General features: G+C 32.8%; 3 protein-coding genes across 3 annotated transcripts; all 3 read right to left on the reverse strand.

The window, feature by feature from the left end:
- Positions 1-1,583: 1,583 nt before the first annotated feature.
- On the reverse strand, positions 1,584-8,561 carry Rab4 (RAS oncogene family member Rab4). Its single transcript, XM_080158948.1, has 5 exons — positions 7,494-8,561; positions 7,073-7,184; positions 6,524-6,700; positions 4,776-4,918; positions 1,584-4,017 (listed from the first exon to the last, which is right to left on the reverse strand). Exons 1-5 carry the CDS (start codon positions 7,615-7,617, stop codon positions 3,917-3,919), a joined length of 657 nt encoding a protein of 218 aa, XP_080015074.1. The 5' UTR covers positions 7,618-8,561; the 3' UTR covers positions 1,584-3,916.
- Positions 8,562-11,337: 2,776 nt separating this feature from the next.
- wls (Wnt ligand secretion mediator) lies at positions 11,338-15,202 on the reverse strand. The gene is made up of 6 exons (XM_080158946.1): positions 15,011-15,202; positions 14,306-14,471; positions 13,944-14,052; positions 12,753-13,670; positions 12,125-12,377; positions 11,338-11,544 (listed from the first exon to the last, which is right to left on the reverse strand). The coding sequence occupies exons 1-6, from the start codon at positions 15,147-15,149 to the stop codon at positions 11,438-11,440; spliced, it is 1,692 nt and encodes a 563-aa protein (XP_080015072.1). The 5' UTR covers positions 15,150-15,202; the 3' UTR covers positions 11,338-11,437.
- Ostgamma (oligosaccharide transferase gamma subunit) lies at positions 15,202-16,811 on the reverse strand. Its single transcript, XM_080158947.1, has one exon. The coding sequence runs from the start codon at positions 16,802-16,804 to the stop codon at positions 15,812-15,814; it is 993 nt and encodes a 330-aa protein (XP_080015073.1). The 5' UTR covers positions 16,805-16,811; the 3' UTR covers positions 15,202-15,811.
- Positions 16,812-18,759: the final 1,948 nt, after the last annotated feature.

Here is an 18,759-nt window from a genome sequence, read left to right on the forward strand (position 1 = left end):
GATTTTTTTTCAATGTGTGCATGCACATGTTGTAACAAATTCCAGAATTTTTGACATCAATAAAAGCGAAGCTCTAAAATCAGAAGGACAAGCGTACAATAACTCTTGTCGAGTGTCAGAACTTGATAAGCAGAACATTAATTTGCAAGTCTAAACTAAATTGTACATAAATATGTTACAAAATTGATTAAATACAGGATACAGTAAAAGCCTAAAAGGTTATATTTTCATATTTAGGATTTGATTATAGTGATGCCTCGCTTATAATATAGTACTTTGTTGTTCAAAGAATAATTATACTAAACATATGCATAAAAATCTTTGCAAATCCACAAAAAAATGTGCAGTCTATCATAATCTAACTAATATCTAACAAAATGATGAAATCAAAAATATTTTAAGCAAATATATTTTTGTTTTAATAAACATATATATAGATGATTAGTAAATAATATTGCAAATTATTTAGATATATTTTTACAAACATCCAACAGTACTACAATAATTAATATAACTATATATAATACATATACATTTTATTTTTTTTACCCTTATAGTTTAGAAAAGGGGTAAGCATATAAAACTGGATGGGGATATATTATTAAAGAGAAAAGTACAATTGTAGAAAGGTTTCATTTTATATTTCTTAAGTTTTAAGATGCTAATCCATATTTCAAAAGTCCTATGTTTTGATGATGAAAGGGGTAATTCTACAAATGGAATCTAGCGAGTTAAGTTACATAGAATAGTGATCCTAAAAATGTTTGGGAACAGTCCCTTTCGTAACATCGCCCCATAAGGGGCGATTCGTTGTATTTTTAAAATGGCTTTTTATAGGTTATTTTAGGTTATATTGGGTTAGGTGATTGCCCCACAGGGTTAGGTAATTGGCCCCGCAGGGTTAGAGCCTCCCGCAGGAGAAATAGGAGAAGAATCGCCCCATTAGGAGCGACGTTACGAAAGGGAATATACCCAAAATGTTTTATTGCATTAGTTTATTTTTAGCAGGGAGGAAGGGAGGGGACAATGGGTCCAATATTCAATATTTTAGGGTTTAAAAGCTTGGGGACCAGCTGATTCTTAGATAGATATTAAGATAATAAAAATAAAAATTAACAGTTTCCATTGTAATTACAATCATGTAATATTAGTATTTGATTTAACTAACAAACAATTAGATACCACTAAAATGAAGATTTTTGTTAAAATAAACAAAGGGGTAGTTGCACGAATTGCATTTGAACTTGAATTTAATGAACCACATATTTTTTCTTCTTATTGGTTTTAACTATATTTATAAAGCATTTATTTGAAAGAATTTGAATTTTCCACCACGTAGGTAATTTTAAAATCATCAAGACTGAAATAGTGACTTTTACCTACACAAATTAGACTTTTTGGACTTAACTCAAAAAATGCCTGGTAAAAGCAGGGTGGGCATACAAAAAACCCACCCAAAAAAACCCACCCAGGGTTTTTCAATAAAACCCCCCAAAAAAACCTTAAAACCCTGGGTTTTTAAGGGTTTTTGGGTCGAGTTTTTAAGGGTTTTTGGGTTGGGTTGGGCTTTTTGAAAAAACCCTGGGTTTTTCCCCACCCTGGGTAAAAGCTTATTTTTATTTCAAATATCTTTATGGCTAGGTAACCTATATATCCTGAGATTTTACACAAAAAATAAAAGTTCACTTCTATAAATACCCCCAACTCGTTACATGCACTTTGTGCAACTATCCCTTTGAATTTAAGCGCTTGGATCACTTACATCATATTCAGGGGAAACACCCTCTTAACCTTTCATTATTTTAATTGTATTTTAAAAATTAATCACATTTAAAGTTAGAATCTTAATTTCTTATGCATTTAATTGAATAAGACCATTCTTTTAAAAAGATCAAAATGTAAAATGAATAAAGATAAAAAAAAATTTCTAAACATATTTCTTTGTGAATTAAACAGTTCATTTAACACATTTAAATATAAAATTTAGTAAAAAGAATTAGGTATTAATTTTAAAATTTTTAATAATATAATACTTAATTATATATCACATAAAGCCAAGGAGAAAAAAAAAGCTTTTCACATGCATAATTTTAATGTTTTCAGTCAAATTAAATGTAAATTATGTTTGCTGTTCAGACTATTTTATTTATCAACTCGTGTTATAGTGTTTTGGCTGCGGACAAGAGAAGGTCGCGACCAGCTTACTATGCACTAAGTCGATAACTAACTAATTTTAGCATACGGCCGGAAACCGGTTTTAAGCTTTACTGGCTAAATGTTAAATTTGGTTAAAAGATTCTTTTTGGTTAATATTGAGATTATATTCGTATTTTTCAAGTATTTAACTAAAAATTGCATATAACATATAGATAGAGTTAATATAATTACTAGGCATAATAATATAAGATAACATATCTAACATAAATGTGCGTTATAAAAAAAAATAATAATACAAATCTAACATTTTTTGGCAATGTTATAAAAAAATAACCTAAATTTTTCAAAAGACTTTATAATTTTGATACAGAAAAAACATAGGTTAAGAAGGTAAAAAACTAAACTAGCTTTTATGAAAGTTATGAGAAATATTTTTCTAAATGCAAAAATAAATTTACTGCAAATTTAAATTTTTTTAAAGTTAACTTTCGCATCATATTACAGACAGCTTTCCGCGGATATTAAAATGAAATATTATAAGATTAAAACCAGTTTTGTTAAACCAGAGGGGCCAAAAGTGTTAATTTTATGATTTTTATTTTATTATTAGTGGAAAATTATCTACATTGCGATGCTATACAAGATTTTTCTGTATGACTGAGCATCGGATCTAATCCAGCGGATATCAATCGGTTTCGAAGCCATACTGGAAATATCTTTCTATTTGTATTGCAAGAGTTAGGTATCTGAATTTATTTCATTTTTGGCAATTTGGAATGGGGCTTTTTAACAGTTAGTGAAATTGCAATTTTAGTGAGATACAGGTAGAAATTTTTACAGAAGAATTTTAGTAGATTTCTAATACATAGTAGTATAAAAGGTTAAAGTTTGAGAAGGACTGTATAAGATTTGCACGAGAATGCTTTATGAATATGTATACATACATATACTAATGTTTTTGAGTTAAAATATTATGTTGAATACTTTGTTTTTATTCTTTAATTGTTTTAAATTATTTTTTAATAGGCGAAAGATAAAATCTATGACATCAGTTTTTTTATCACTTTTTTTTCACAGTTTTATAATATAAATTTATTTTAGCACAACATCTTATAATACATTTTGATACATAAAAAAACTCCATAAAAGAGAAGGAATTTCAGTGGACTAACCGTGTTATCTGAGTTAAAACCCTTTGAGCTAATTAGCGTTTCTTCTCATATTTTGAGATTTTTTCAGGGATCTAAAGGGATACATTGATGTGCAATGTACATCCCATTCCCCAATGATTATACCAGTTCTAACATTTGAAACATTTGGACACTCAACTTAATGAACTAAACTATCAAAATTCAAAAAAAGTCCCCAAAGTTGTTAAACCAACGAATAAGAAAACATCGTTGTAAAACTTTGGAGACTAATGTAATAAACAGCCCAATGTCCCCTCCCTCCCTGCTTTCTAATAGCATTTGATAAACTAAAAAAGGGGAAAAACTTAGTAAAAACGTTAAGTCTAGAAATAACTTCTCTTATTAATGATATTGCATTACTTAATTAAAATGCAACATGTGTAATTTACCAACAGCTTAAATGTACAGAATAGGCAAAGCAGCCGAAGAATAAAAGCTGTTAGCCGCTAATATACATCCGTGCTGAAAGCTCGCATTGACATGACTTATATGATGAGTTTATCTGAACAGAAAGGAATTTTATACCGAGCGGTTTCAAGATGTTTGAATGAATATTCAGCTGATTTTTTTTACAGCTTACACGAGCTTGTGATAGCCGAACAGTCTGGGGTTTTCCGCGTAGCTGACAGCTGATCATTTCGTCGTAGCAATGACTCTCCGTACTGAATGCCTAAACAAAATCAAGATTGATTTTTATGATAACTTGCATATTTAAAGCAAAAAATAACGTTTGAAGTTTTTTTACTATCCACTTCATTAATGAATCTGGAATAAAGTTGGATAATATGACAGGGAGAAAATGATCGTCAATTTAGCTTGCTATTATGGACATTATTTATTGGTCAGTTCGATCATCAAGTAGGAGGGGACGGGATGTGGTAAAGGGGGGTGGGATGGTGGGTTAGTATCGTAATTTTAGCCAGCTGCAAGCATCACTTTATCAGAGTACATGAAAATCCAAGTAATATTATATCGATTCATTACTGCATCAGCTATTTTAAAGATCTTGATGGACAAATTGGATCTACTGCAGTTCACGGTAAAATATTGCTGATAACGAATATTGCCAAAAATCTATGAATTTTAAAGGCTGCTAGCTGCCAAACGGCTGAATGTACAGATCATGCACGCACACTGTTTTAAGCGGCATAAGAAGGCCTACAAATAATCTGAAATAGCCATAAATCTATAATGCATAATTAAATTATCTCGCAGTGCAGAGAAACTTTCCCTGTGCATCATTAAATCTTGGCTATTCCAGATTATTTGTAGGCCTTCTTATACCGCTTAAAATGGTGTGCGGGTATGATCTGTACGTTCAGCCGTTTGGCAGCTAGCAGCCTTTAAAATTCATTGATTTTTGGCAATATTCGTTACCAGCAATATTTTACCTAAACTGCAGTAGATCCGACAAATTAAAATTTTTACCTGAACCTATTCTCTCCGGGTCTAACTCTCCTGATTCTATTTTTGAAAGAATATTTTTTGAACATTTGAGAAATGCCTCTTCTATGCTCTCTCCAGTTTTTGCACTTGTCTCCAGAAACATTATTCCGTTCTCTTGAGCAAACCTAAATAAGGTTTTGTTTCTACTAAAATAAAAAAAAAAAACATTGTTAATGTCACACCAGAGGGCAATAAATGTTTAAACTAAATGTTTGAACAAAAACGAAAAAATATTCTTAAACTAGAAGTCAAATTTTTGGAACCTTTTTTTCTGTTTAAAAAACCAAAAAGTCGAAGAGAAAAAAGGTTAGAATAGAATGCAATTGTAAAGTTATACTTGAAATCAGTGGTTATTTAGGTTTTCAAGTACAACAGAAAAAAAAGTTGGAAATAAAAGTTTTCAGGAATGGAGGATAAATGAAAGGGATGGGGGGGGGGGGATTTACAGTAACTCACACTTTTATAAGCAGCCGAATCAGACAATTTGGAATCATTTGAGACAACGTTTATTTTTCAAAAAAAAAATTCCGGCGGCGGTTTCGGCGAGAGTGGCGGCGCTGCCGCTGTTTCTCTGAAATATACATATAGCAGAGGCAAATACTGTCTCAGTGAATAAGATTTTGTTTAAAGGAAATGACAACAAAGGCACACATGACAATTAATGCTAAAATTGAAAATTACGAATCCATATTCCCTGAACCTCTGAACAGTTTATAAAGCATTCATTCTCGTAATTTGTAAGTCTACACAACTTCCACATTTTGCGTACAATTTCAAGATAACTGTCTTTTCTGTTGTAACCTATATTTTACACTATTACAAAACGTTCACATATTTTTTATGTAAGTGGACAAATTGTTTTACTAAAAAGATATTAAATAAAGAAAAAAGGCAATTTGAGATTTGAATAAAAAAAAATAAAGAAGCCTCATACCTACTGCTTTGCTTATCTTAATATTGATCTTTCTTTTTGTCTTCTAGCAGGCTCGGACCCCCCCCCCCCCTATTTTCAAAATAAATATATTTTTTCTAGGGTTGGGCCGGATACTTTTTTGGCCGGATACCGGATACCGGATATCCGGCTGATTTCAAATGCCGGATATCCGGTAACCGGCCGGATATCCGGCCAACGCCGGATATCCGGCAAATATCCGGTTATCCGGCCAAATTACCGGATATCCGGCCGGATAACCGGCCAAATAACCAGATATTAAAGTAGTAAAAAAAAATTTTCTTCAGAAATCTTATATAAATTTACATAAAGTTAAACTTATTCAGAAAAAATGTTCTTCTAGCTTCAATAATAAGAAATTATAGCCATTTAAGATTTTAAAAAACAGATATTTTTGGTGTAAAGTATAAAAAATTATAGAGCCGGATATCCGGCCGGTTAGTTTCAATATCCGGTATCCGGCCGGATATTGAAAATGGTCGGATATCCGGCCGGATATCCGGCCACACCGGATATCCGGCCCAACCCTAATTTTTTCTTCCTATATCTATCCAATGTTGGACCTTGGTATCTCTAAACCAACTGGGCCTATCCTTGCGGGGATAACCTGTACTTAATACACCTAACATATCCAAACCTGAGCTAAATAACCAAGCTAACGAAAAACAACTCCCCTCCCCCTCGCCACTTATTCTCTATTTATTTTAAAATAATAGAGGGGGGCGGGTTTATGCTCGACTAAGAGCTTTGAGGGAAACCGCAACCTAATCCCAGTTACCTGCTGGCCTCCAAGAATGTGACCTCTCTCTCATCCTCCAGATCCTTCTTGTTACCGACTAGAACAATGACAATGGCTGGGCTGGCAAGTGTCCTGGCGTCCGTCAACCAGTTGGCCAGGTTGTTGAATGATTCCCTGGAGCTGATGTCGTACACTAGAAGGGCTCCGGCTGCACCTCTGATAAAAAAAACTGATAGGTAAACGTTTCGCAGTATAAAATATCAATAATATGAATCAATAAAAAGGGAGCTAAAGGCCAAGGGATAAGACAATGGTGGACAAAATTACCACTTCTGTAGATTACAATAAGTGGTTGAAACGTTTGCACACTCACATAATGAACCAAAAATCAAAATACAAATGTAGTCTCCAAAGTTGTTAAGCCAACGAATAGGAAAACGTTAATATAAAACTTTGGGGACTAGACTACCTAATAAACAGGCAAAATAATCGTCCTCCCTGCTCAATAAACCAGGGAGATGCCGTCAATTGCCTTAGTAACTTTGAAAAAAAAGGGACAGAGACAGAAATTGAATGTTTGTTACGTACCTGTAATAACTTCTGGTGACAGATCTGAATCTTTCCTGTCCAGCTGTGTCCCATATTTGCAGCTTTACCGTCCGTCCTCCCACTGGTAGTATCTTGCTTCCAAATTCAACACCTAAATATAGATATTGTATAAGAGTTTATTTCAATAAAATAGACATTAAGCTGAAAACTAGCATTGTTGTGGAAACCCAACCAAACTATAATACTTCAAACATTGTTTTCTGTAAATGTTTAAAAGAATATGCTTACAATCAACTTTTAAAATCAGAATAAAATAAGGTCAGTTAACTTTTTAAAATTCCAAGAAAATAACGTTTTCCCTTAGACGTTCAAGCAAACATACCGACAAGCAGACAGGCAGGCGGACGGACAAAATCAGTTGTAGAGTAGCTTCGCTACCAATAAAAGTTTTGATGCTGACCTATTGTATGACTGCTATCTTCTTTGAATGTGTTGCCTATGAACTGATGGAGGATACAGGATTTACCTGTACCTGCAGAACCTATCACAAGGAACTTAAATAAATAATCATATGGCTCATTCATCTGAAAAATGTTTTTGGTCAATTTTTTGTTATTATTACGATTAAAACCAGGATACTAATGCTATAATAATAATGTTACTAAGTGCCAAGTTTAGATTATGTATGGATTACAGGGGGTTAAGCAGGGATATTTCATTAAAAAAAATGTTAAAGTCATAACATTGTGTTTCCAAAATGACTACCTATCTTTAACTGGCGGAAAAGCAGGGATCTAAAGGGATAAGACAATGGCCGGTTAATCGATGTACATACCCAATCATAATACACAAAATAACCCCTTCTGTAGATAACAACTAGTGGTTGAAACTTTTGTACACTCAAATTAATGAACCAACCAATAAAAATTCAAATAAAGTCCCAAAAGTTGTTAAGTCAACGAATAAAAAAACGTTGTTTTTAACACTTTGGGGATTAGGGCAATCATCCCAATGTCCTCTCCCTTCCTGCGGAAATTTGTAATGCTGATGATGAAATATCATTGATTGGCTAATGTTACTTCAATAATAGTATTCATAAACAAGTATTTGCCATTTGTACACAAAATATAAATAAAAGAAATTTAAAATTTGAACGCAAAAATTTTTGCTCGTTATTTAGCAACTTTCTGACTGACACAAATTTTATTGGCACAACATCAAGTAAATGGCACAAATTTAGAAAGAACGTGTCCTAACTTTTGTTATCTTTTTTAACCCATTCGTGACGAGCTCCCAAAATTCAAAGTTTTGATTAAAAGGGGTTAAACAAAATAGATTTTTTCAATATAACTCAACAGAATTCAAACAGTTAGGTGTCAAATTAAAGATCTTATCATTTTTGTTCATAATGGCAAAATTCTTCTTTTTTGTAGCGTTTTAGTACCTTAAAACCAACTTAATTTTTTGTTTTAAAAACTTAAATTACATCAAAAATAAGAGTTCTACAAAAAAAAAGAGATTGCATATCTAAATTTTAGCTATTCTAACACCGACTAGCTATTTAAAAAAATTCACAGAAGTTAGGACACCTTCTTTAGCTTACATTTTTATGGAAATTAAAACCAAATATAATGAGATATTTTCATGACAATAATTACAAACTACATTTATAAATACTGTTGGTTACACACAAGATACACATAATAGAAATAAATTCCTAGCTTATCATAGGAGTTGCAAGGGGGGGGGGGGGAGTTCTGACACATTTGCGTAAACCTGGTGTATAGGCTTTATCTTTGGACTGAAAAGATTATTAGAGATAAAATCATTCTTATATGATGAATTTCCCCCAGATTTAAGATTTTTTAGATAGGCCTCCAGGTTCCGGATCTCCAGACCTCCAGGTGGTCTCTGTACAGGTAAAAATTAAAAATAAGAATTTTTTTGGAAGAGTTAGAGGTTAACTTATAAAAGAAAATATGCTTCTTTTTGATTGTTATTCACATATTTGAAGAAAAAACATACATATTTTGTCTAATAAGCTGACATCTCATTTTTAAAAAAATTTTATTTTTTATTTTTATCTGGACGGACACAGACCACCTGGAGGCCTGGAACCTGGAGGCCTATCCAAAAAATCTTAAATCTGGGGGAAATTCATCATATAAGAATGATTTTATCCCTAATAACCTATCCTCTCAGTCCAAAGATAAAGCCTATACACCAGGTTTACGCAAATGTGTCAGAACTCCCCCCCCCCCCCCCCTTATTTTAATTAAAGGTTAACTAAAATATAAACTGAAAGCCTATATGTTTAAGTACTGAATATATAAGGGAAGCACTAAAAAAAACTACAAATAGTATAATAAAAAACTAACTTTTAATGCCTTTGGATACAATATTAGGCTTAAATTGTTAAAATTAAGATTATATACTAATACTGAATAGAGTATAATCATATCTCTGAGATAATGTTAAACATTACCGAAAAAATTTGGCACAATACATTTTGATTATATCCAAAAAATAAGACAAATTTTGAAAACTACGAGATCAAATAAAAAGCAGACCTAAAATAGAATTTGATTCTGTTACAATTTGATTAGAGCTGCCGTTGTATAAAAAATCCAATATAGTTTTATTAAAAGGTTTACTATGTTAAGATTCAAGTGCTTTATTTAATAACAGTTAATTGCTTTATATAAAGTAAGTTTTATGGGTTTTTTAATATTTTGTATAAGTTAAAAAATCTTTGGATATTATATAAAAATTAGGGTAAAGCGGGGCGATCTCGGTTTTGAGGTGAAGTCGGTATTTTTTTGACCACCTTCATTAAATGACATTTTTCTCCATGTTCTAATCGACTGACAGAAAAAAACATAACATCAAAGGGGGGAGGCGGATGTGCCACTTTTTGAAACCAAAACTAAAAGACAACAAAGGAACTCGACTAAAAAAAGAGTTAAAGGTCTGAGATTTTGCATGGCAGTTGCTTTATAGGGGTACAATATGGAACTGTGAAGAAACGGCGGCGCAACCGCCGAAAACCGCCGTTTCCCGCCGATTTTTTTTGCAATTTCTCGGCGGTTTTCGGCGGTTGCACCGCCGTTTCTTCACTGTTCCATATTGTAACCCTATAAAGCAACTGCCATGCAAAATCTCAGACCTGTAACTCTTTTTTTAGTTGAGTTCCTTTGACTTTTAGTTTTGGTTTCAAAAAGTGGCACATCCGCCTCCCCCCTTTGTTCCTTATTAAATTGCCTATAAAAAAGTATAAAATGAAATTTTTGTGAGATGAATTTTTAGGGTACTTATTGGGTCTTAAAGTCGGACGACAAAAAATTTTTTTTTCGATTTTTTTGCTTCGGTCGGAAAAACGGTAAGTTGGACAAAAACTGGTAAGAGCTAGAGCTTAGACGTCTTCAGGGGACTTATTAAGAATCTAATAGGCTATCCATTTCCGTTTAAAACTTTAAAAAAGCTTGTATAGTTTTTTCTTAAATCGACTAAAAGTGAAGCGGGGCGAATTCGGTTTTTTCACTTTTTATACTAACTTTTTCAATTTTATATAAAAAAGTGAAATTTTCGAGAAAAAAAGTCAAATTTCTCGTACTTAGAAAAAAAAAATTTTTTTGTAGAAAAAATTTTCCGATCTTCATAATTTTTTTTTGTGAATGCTCTTTATTACATTTAGCAACTTTAACCTTTAGGGCATGCTGTAATTAAATCAATATGTCATAGGTTTTTTGAAGCTGGAAAATCGACCACAGATTTTGCCAAACTTTTCTCTTTTTTTCAACTTGATTTTTTTAGGAAATTTTGCTAATAGAACTAATTTTTTTTGGCCAAATCTATTCAAAATTGCCTGAATTTTGAGGATCAGGCCTTTAAAGTCATAAAAAGTTTATTTTTTCTAGTAGTATTTTTATGTTTTTTATCAAAAAAATTTTCGAAAAAAAAGTCAAATTTCGCGTACTTCGGAAAAATTATTTTTTTTTGGTAGAAAAAATTTACCTATCTTAATAAAATTTTTTGTGCATACTCTTTATTACATTTAGCAACTTTTACCTTTTGGGCATGCTGTAATAAAATCAATACGTCATTGATTTTTCGAAGCTTGAAAATGCGGGGCGAAGTCGGTGCCGTTTTAGAGATCAATTTTGACAAACTTCCCAAAGTCCTAGGTTTACGTCCTTTTAGGACCTGATCGACTTTTCCGAGATCTTTCTACTGGTCTTGGTCCCATTTAAAAAAAAATAATTTTTACGAGTTGCAGGTTCAAAAAACCGAAAAAAAGACCGAGTTCGCCCCGCTTTACCCTACTAGTTTATCAAGGAAATTTTTTTGCCAGTTAAAAAAAACTGGTTTTAGACCTAGAAATACATGTTTTGAAGAAACCAGTTTTTAGTCAGCAGCCTGGTGCCTGATAAATGCTGTGAGTGAGCTCATTTCCGAGGCATCCGTGGGTTGATTACCACCAGATCCAGTTACGTCAAATTCAACCTCTTCGCCTACAAAAAGATAACTTTTTAAGTATGTGTTATTTCTAATTTCTTAAGAACTATCAATAATTGGTGAAGTTTCTTTAAATATAACACAAAAACATAAGGACAGGGGTGTATATTCTGCAAAATTGACCCTGCTAAGGAGGAGAAAAATAAAAAATTATAGCATTTTTTTTCCATTTTTCTCCCTTCCTTGGTGAAAAAAAAAATTAAAAAATGCATGGGATGGGGGATAATATAAATAAAATAAAGAGTTCTGAATTTTTTCCCCCATTTTTTCCCCTTTCTTGCTTAAAAAAACACGAGGGGAAAAAAAAATTTGGAGTAGGGGAAAAAAATCAATCTTGTGTAGAATATACACCCTTGCATTAGGAGGAGCGAAATTGAAATCTTAAATGTTACCTATGTACCTTATTTTTTTTCAAAAACAATATCTACCTAAATCAAACAGCAAATAAAGATATAAACAAAATATTTTTTTGTTCTTTGACTTGTTTTGTTATTTTCGTAGGTATGCTTAGTCTATACACGCTATATGTAGACTAGAATTTGTTTTATAAGTTCTCTAAAGAAATATTATAATTACCTGTTGAGACAGTATCTTCATTTCCCCACTTCTTATGACTAGGCGCGTACAGGAAAATCAGGCCGAATATGTAGAGATTCCACATGCCATACACACCAGTCAAGAATCCACTGGTGTACTCGAGCGTGGTGCCCAGGTCCTCGTCCCACTTGTAGGCGCCCTCTGATACCTGCCCGATGATGAAGCCGATGACTGTGAGGGCGGCGGCCACCAGGGTGGACAACATTAGGAATTTAAACCTCCAGATTATACCCTAAAATAAAAGATTATTTTGTCTATGTACCTGAAGTATTATTTACAGGGAGGGAGGGATTTATTACACTAGTCCCCAATGTTTTTTGTTGGCTTAACATCTTTGAATTTTGATTGGTTGGTTCATTTTGTTGAGGGTCCAAACGTTTCAACCAATAATTGAATTCCATAGAAGTAGTAATTTTTTTGTGTCATCATTGGGGAATGGGATGTACATCAATTTATCGGCTATTGTCTTAACCCTTTAGTTCCCTGATTATTTTGCATTTATTTAAACAACAAATAGCCTACTGAAAATACTTATCATGTACAAAAAATGAAGTACAATGTAATTCTTAACAAGAGTATTCTACTGTTTCATCATTAGTAAAATCACCTGATAGTGAAGTCTTCTTATTTGTGACATGCTTTGGATGGAGGAGGCCCTGTCAGATATGGTCAGGAACACCTTGCGGATCAAGTGGCACAAGAACAGAAAATACAGTCCAGCCGAGATACCCGCCAGGATTATAAAGCCCAACGCCAGGTTGGCCCCGAACTCGGTGACCCAGATGGAGTAGAACGGATTCTGCAGCTGGACTCCGCGTTCACACATGTCAAAGACGAACAAACATGTGCAGCCAAACAGGACGACAGATAAATTCTTCCAGTAGGCCGACAGGCCGTTAGGCTCACCAATACCGCTATCACTGATCAAATGCTCGCCAGCAAAGATGAGCCAGAATATTGCAAGGTTGGCATAAAATATTCCCTGCTTGATATCATTAAAAAGATTCAGCCACGGCATCTCGTAGAACAGAGTGAAGTACTCCAGCGGGAGATTGAGCAGGGTAAGTGACATGCCCAGTGAGAACAATGTCTTCTCCAGAAGGTTTGGAGACCTTGTTAACATACTAATCCTACGCCAATACCAGTGCAGACTGAAGATAATAATGGGAAAGAAAATTGTTTTCATCGACACCCAAACTTTTGTGAATCCGCCATTTTGATTGATGGCAATCAGCCAGATGTCCACAAGCTTGCCCAGGTTTTCGTTGATCTCCTGAACCTGGTTTTTAGAATCAAGATAAACTGTTGGCAGTCGGATATTAAGCAGGTAGAAATCATGGTGCAGTGCTCCTAGATCAAACAGAGGTAGCATGGAGCAGTTGTAATAGTAGCCATTGATTCTCTTGTCTTCATCAATGTCACACTCAAGGTTTCTGGCCTCAAAACTCTTGGCGTACTCCTTCCAGTCGTCAGGTTTGTCGCCTTTGTTCCAGTAACCCAATCGTGCGTCAACCATTAAATGGACCTATACAAAATAATGTTCTTAAAACAATTTTTAATTCCCCTACAGAAAAGTACATCAATGTCATGCTTTAAGAAACTAATATTTGAATGGTGAAAAAATTATAGTTATAAGGATTTTCTGATGGTGAATTTTTCTGCAGTAGGTAATAAGTTAGTTATAAGAAAACTAAAAGAAAAAAGGAATGTTTTTTTACATGGTAATGTAACTGTACTATTTCATGCATGTCAAACAATCTTTATAGACTTTATATTCGAGGTAGGTACAATATGAAACCTGTTTAGTTGGATCATCCTCTTCTTCTTGGTATTCGATGTCCATATTCATGACACCAATCAGGTTCTGAAACCAACGACTGAACTCAATTTCCTGGCCGTTGAATAACTTCCTGAAGAATTAATCAGATTTTGTTAACAGTTATCATCCTTATCGAGGCGGATCTTTGCTCTTTTGCTTACCACCCTCATTAATTTACTCCTTTCGTGACTTAATTTTCCCCTTTTAAAAACCACAATCTCTTTATAAAAATTTAAAGTTTAACACTTTTTTTAATCTCTTTTTAACAGAATCGAATTTTCAGCGAAGCTTTTTATCCGATGGTTTTCATTTAAAAATTGTATAACTTTTACAAGATCTGATTCCTTTGGGGCATTCTAACAGAAAACACAACATTATCAGCTGTGATATGATTGTTTACAATTTCATCATCTGCAATGTCTTCAATTCTACGGCAGGCGTTGGGACCAAATGGGACAAACCAAGCATCCTTCTCCTGATTCCCTTTTGGATTGTAACACTTGGTTGCTGAAAAAAACCCATTAATAATCATCTAAGTGAATTTAATAGTTTGGCGTGGCATGTGAATAGTTACAAATATTTTAATTGATTCAATATATCAATCAATAGCAGGGCTTTATTTTGTCAGGTGACTAACAATTAGCCAATAGGATGACGCCAATCACATAATATAAAGAAGTAATTGTCTCAAACTAAAGATCTCGGGAAGTATTGATCTGATCTTTGGGTTGTTTTGGGCTATCACCAATACCTCCCATGCCCTATCCTAGAGGATAGGAATGAAGCAACTAGTAAAATCATTAAGTTTTAAAAATTAAGGTATATAATGCCTTGCCTATATTATTGTAAAACAAAATAAATTAAGTAGCACTAAATATAAAATCTTGCAATATATTAGTTTTATGTTACAAATATAGTATTTAAATATATGGCATGTAAGCAAAAAAAAACTATAAGATCTTACGAAAATACCTACATAGGTAACTAAATGAGACATGATATTTAAACAGATAAGCTACGTTACTGAAAAATGAAAATTGTATTACCTAAATGCTGTTCAGTATTGTTAGGTCTTGGTGAAAAAACAGCTCCTACAAGGAAGCAAGCAATCTGACAGACCAGCAGGAATCCCCCAATATACGCCAGCTTCCGCCCACTCATATTCTCAATAATGGCCCCCGCCATTTTTACGGATGCTCTCACAAGAGTAGTTCACAGAGTAGCTAAAACATCCAAGTTCTGAAAACAAAAGTTGAAAACCAAAATCTTAACAAGCAAAGTGAAAAAACAATCACAGTTTTAATTTCAAATTTATGTATTTTACAATTAATAAAATAATGCTTTATATGTATATTGCTGTATAAATACACAAGGCGAACATTATAAATAATAAACAAACAAAAAATATTTCATAGTTTATACTAGTTACCTATTTTTTGTCTAAATTGAATGATACATTGATTTTCAGTGTTACATATAACAAACTGTTTAATAATCAAGAAATGCACATATCTTTTTTGAGTAATAAAAATTTGGACGGGAGTTTAAATTTTTCAGGCTAATTAAAGATATAAAAAAAACAACCAAAACTGAATGGATTGATAAAATGAAGTTAAGTTATACTAACATTTGTAATCTTTAAATAAAATGAATTTTGCTTGAGATAAAAAAAAAAATGGTAATAAATAAGAAATGCGAAAACATAAAAACGAGCAGCCTATAAATCAAAATCAATCATAATTATCAGTGTTTAGTGTTTAAACTTTTAAATAAATCATTGATCAATCAAACATCACACGGTGTAAACACAGCTAATAATATTGTCATGCTAGGTAGTATCAAAGTATCTATCTGAAGAGGAAACTGTAGGGATAACCACCAGCCTTGGATCTGAATATCGAAAGCAGAAGGCTGAAGAAAACAGCCAGCAGACCCAGTCCAACAATACCCAGCGCCTTCCTCTTGCCAGCGTCTCCCTTGCTGTCTCCAGCCTCCATCAGCATAATCATTCCACACACAATAAGACCATTGATCAGCATAACAAAGTATGTCTCCAGCACAAACTGTCCCTGGCTGGAGCCGTGAATATAGGCAACGCCACCGTTCTGGGTCTTCTGGACAAAAGGTGGTCCACGAATATGGTTCCACATCTGGCCAGATGTCATGGCAAACACAAAGAACAAAGCAATCAGGGCCCAGGCAGTTCTGTTATACAAGAATTCCAGATTGTTTCTGCGCAGGTAGAGCAGACCTCCAATGAGTGAAGTGAGCATAAGAAGGGCAACGGTGCCAGTGTAGTTGGGTGGTCTGAACACACGGATCTGGGTGTCAGTTCTCTCCTGAACCCACTTGGCGATCACATCAGCGCTAAATCCAACTCTCTGTAAGTCCATGGTGTCTTGCTTCTTTGGCTTTCCTTTCTCAGGGAAATGCATGAAGACTGGAGCAGTGTTGAGCTTCATGGACTGAAACACGTCGGGTCCCTCGTCAAAGTCGACCATGGCAAAGAACAGCTTGTTAGAGAATACAGGCGAGAACCTGTAGGAATTGGCGACCAGTTGGTACTCATCGCTGGCCTGCTTACAGATGGCACACTGACGTCCTGATTCAAGGGCAGTGAACATAACAATGATGCTGTAGTTACGAGGACTTGCCTTCACCAGGTCGCGGAATCGGTTGCCATTGAGTCGGATAACAGGTCGGCGGTTTGACAGGTCAGTCAGCTGTTCCACTCTAGATGCCAAGCTGCTCTTAGTAGGCTCTTTCTTGGCGGCCTGCGAAAGGGGTAATACCTGTAGGAAACACGCCAAGAGAAGAGGATACAAATACATTGCCTTCATCTGAAAAAGAACAATAATTGTAAATGAATAAAATCTGATTTAATAATTGGCAATTAGGGTTCTAAATAAATAGTAAACATTGAAAGAAGTTTTCATATAAATAAAAATAAAAGATATATACCTACATATATTATTTTGAAATTTGATTATATAAAAACGTTATTTCTTATCTGAATTTTAAAATTCATGTAGAATCAAGGCGAATCATATTTTTGAGCACTCGATATTTTGTATGAGAAATTAAATCTTAACTTTTTTCTTATGTTTAAGAGCTACATTAGTTTTTTATGATATAATAAAAAATTTCCGACTTAACAATAATTTATATATATAAAATGCTCAAGCATTTATAAAAATACTACCTAGTTAATTTAACTTTAAATTGGTGCGATATTTACTTAAATTTAACAGCTTACGCTTATTGATAGCCCCCTTTTTAAGGTTTCAATAAAAATAATTTATGGGACCTATTGATAAGAAACCGGCATTTAATCGATCAAAGATCTTTAATTCTCTCCATAAATTAATATATTTTTAAAAACTATTTCGAAAATTAATCATTATATTAAACTTTTAACCAACTTATTAGGTTATTATAAGATTTTTATATTTAACAATTTTCAGGTAAAAATGGATTACTATCAAACAGGAAAAAATTTCTTTATTTTTATTTGTTGACTTAATTATGTCGTCGTGTATTTCTGCTACAAATCATCTTAACTCAGGGTAAACAACTTTTTAAATCTAATTTTAATTTTTTAGTATTTTGGGTCAAAATATCAATTTATCTTTGTAATTAAAAAGTTTATTATGCATTGGAGATGTTAAATACCTTTATAGAATAGAAATTAAACATATCACTTGCGTTAAAAAATAATAAAAAATAAAATTAAATAAAAAAGTTGTAACTTTGTTCTCTCAAAGTTTCCCCAATTTTATTGGTAAATATTCTTTACAATTTTTCATCTTATTTTTCGCCCAAATTTACTGTTTTGGTCATAAATCGTAATATTTCTAATAAAAAATTATTTTTATCCTCAAATATTTGTTTGGATATTGTTATGATAAAAGTTTTTAATCTAAATAAACGAAAAATATGAAAGTAATTACGAGAAACATATTTACCCTAGGTCGGGGAATGCTAGTATTGCCGCGCTCCATTATTTACCAACATCAAGTTTATATATTTTCTCTCTCCTCAACCAAAATTAGAGAAATTTTATGATTATAATGATGCATTGTTACAGTTGAAAAAATGAAAAGTTTTATGGAAAATGGCCATTTAAATTAATAATTCAATTATGTTTTTCTAAAATTCCAATATTACTTACATCTCTTTTGGTATACCATTTAATTTCGGCTACTTAATTCATTAAAAAATGCTCTTGAGCTTAAATTGAGCATGTTTGAATTTTTTTCTATTGTTAGGTAAAATCTTTGTATTTCAACATTAATAAGTATATAAAAAATTTATTCTACAATGCTGTAGTTTTCAATATAATATAGTTTGAAATTAATACCTACTTTTGATACAAGTGGGAAGATATAGATTTCGCAAAATCAGCAATAACAATATCTTTATTGTATATAATTTTATGTGATAATAAGCTATACGCAAGTAACAAATTATAATTTGAATTAAAATTTATTCATACTTAATAAAAACTTACATATTAACGATCATTACTCTTAGTTCCATCTCTTAAGTCGTTTAATCTTGGTAACTTTACTGGGAATGTGTCTAATTAAAAATATTAAATTCCACACAAATAAACAGTAAATAGTAGTTTACTTCTACATTTTACGAGACTATTTAAATAACCCTAAGTTGTAATACTTCAGTTTTAAGTTATTGCCTACTTGAAATCAAAAGCTATTGAAATTACCTAAAACAATTAGCAAATCTTGGTGGTTTTGTCTCAATTATTGCATGGAAACATCTTCAATCAAAATTG

The sequence above is a fragment of the Acartia tonsa genome, chromosome 4 (assembly GCF_053477335.1).
Source record: "Acartia tonsa isolate MP-2025a chromosome 4, ASM5347733v1, whole genome shotgun sequence".
Classification (NCBI taxonomy): Eukaryota; Metazoa; Arthropoda; class Copepoda; order Calanoida; family Acartiidae; genus Acartia; species Acartia tonsa.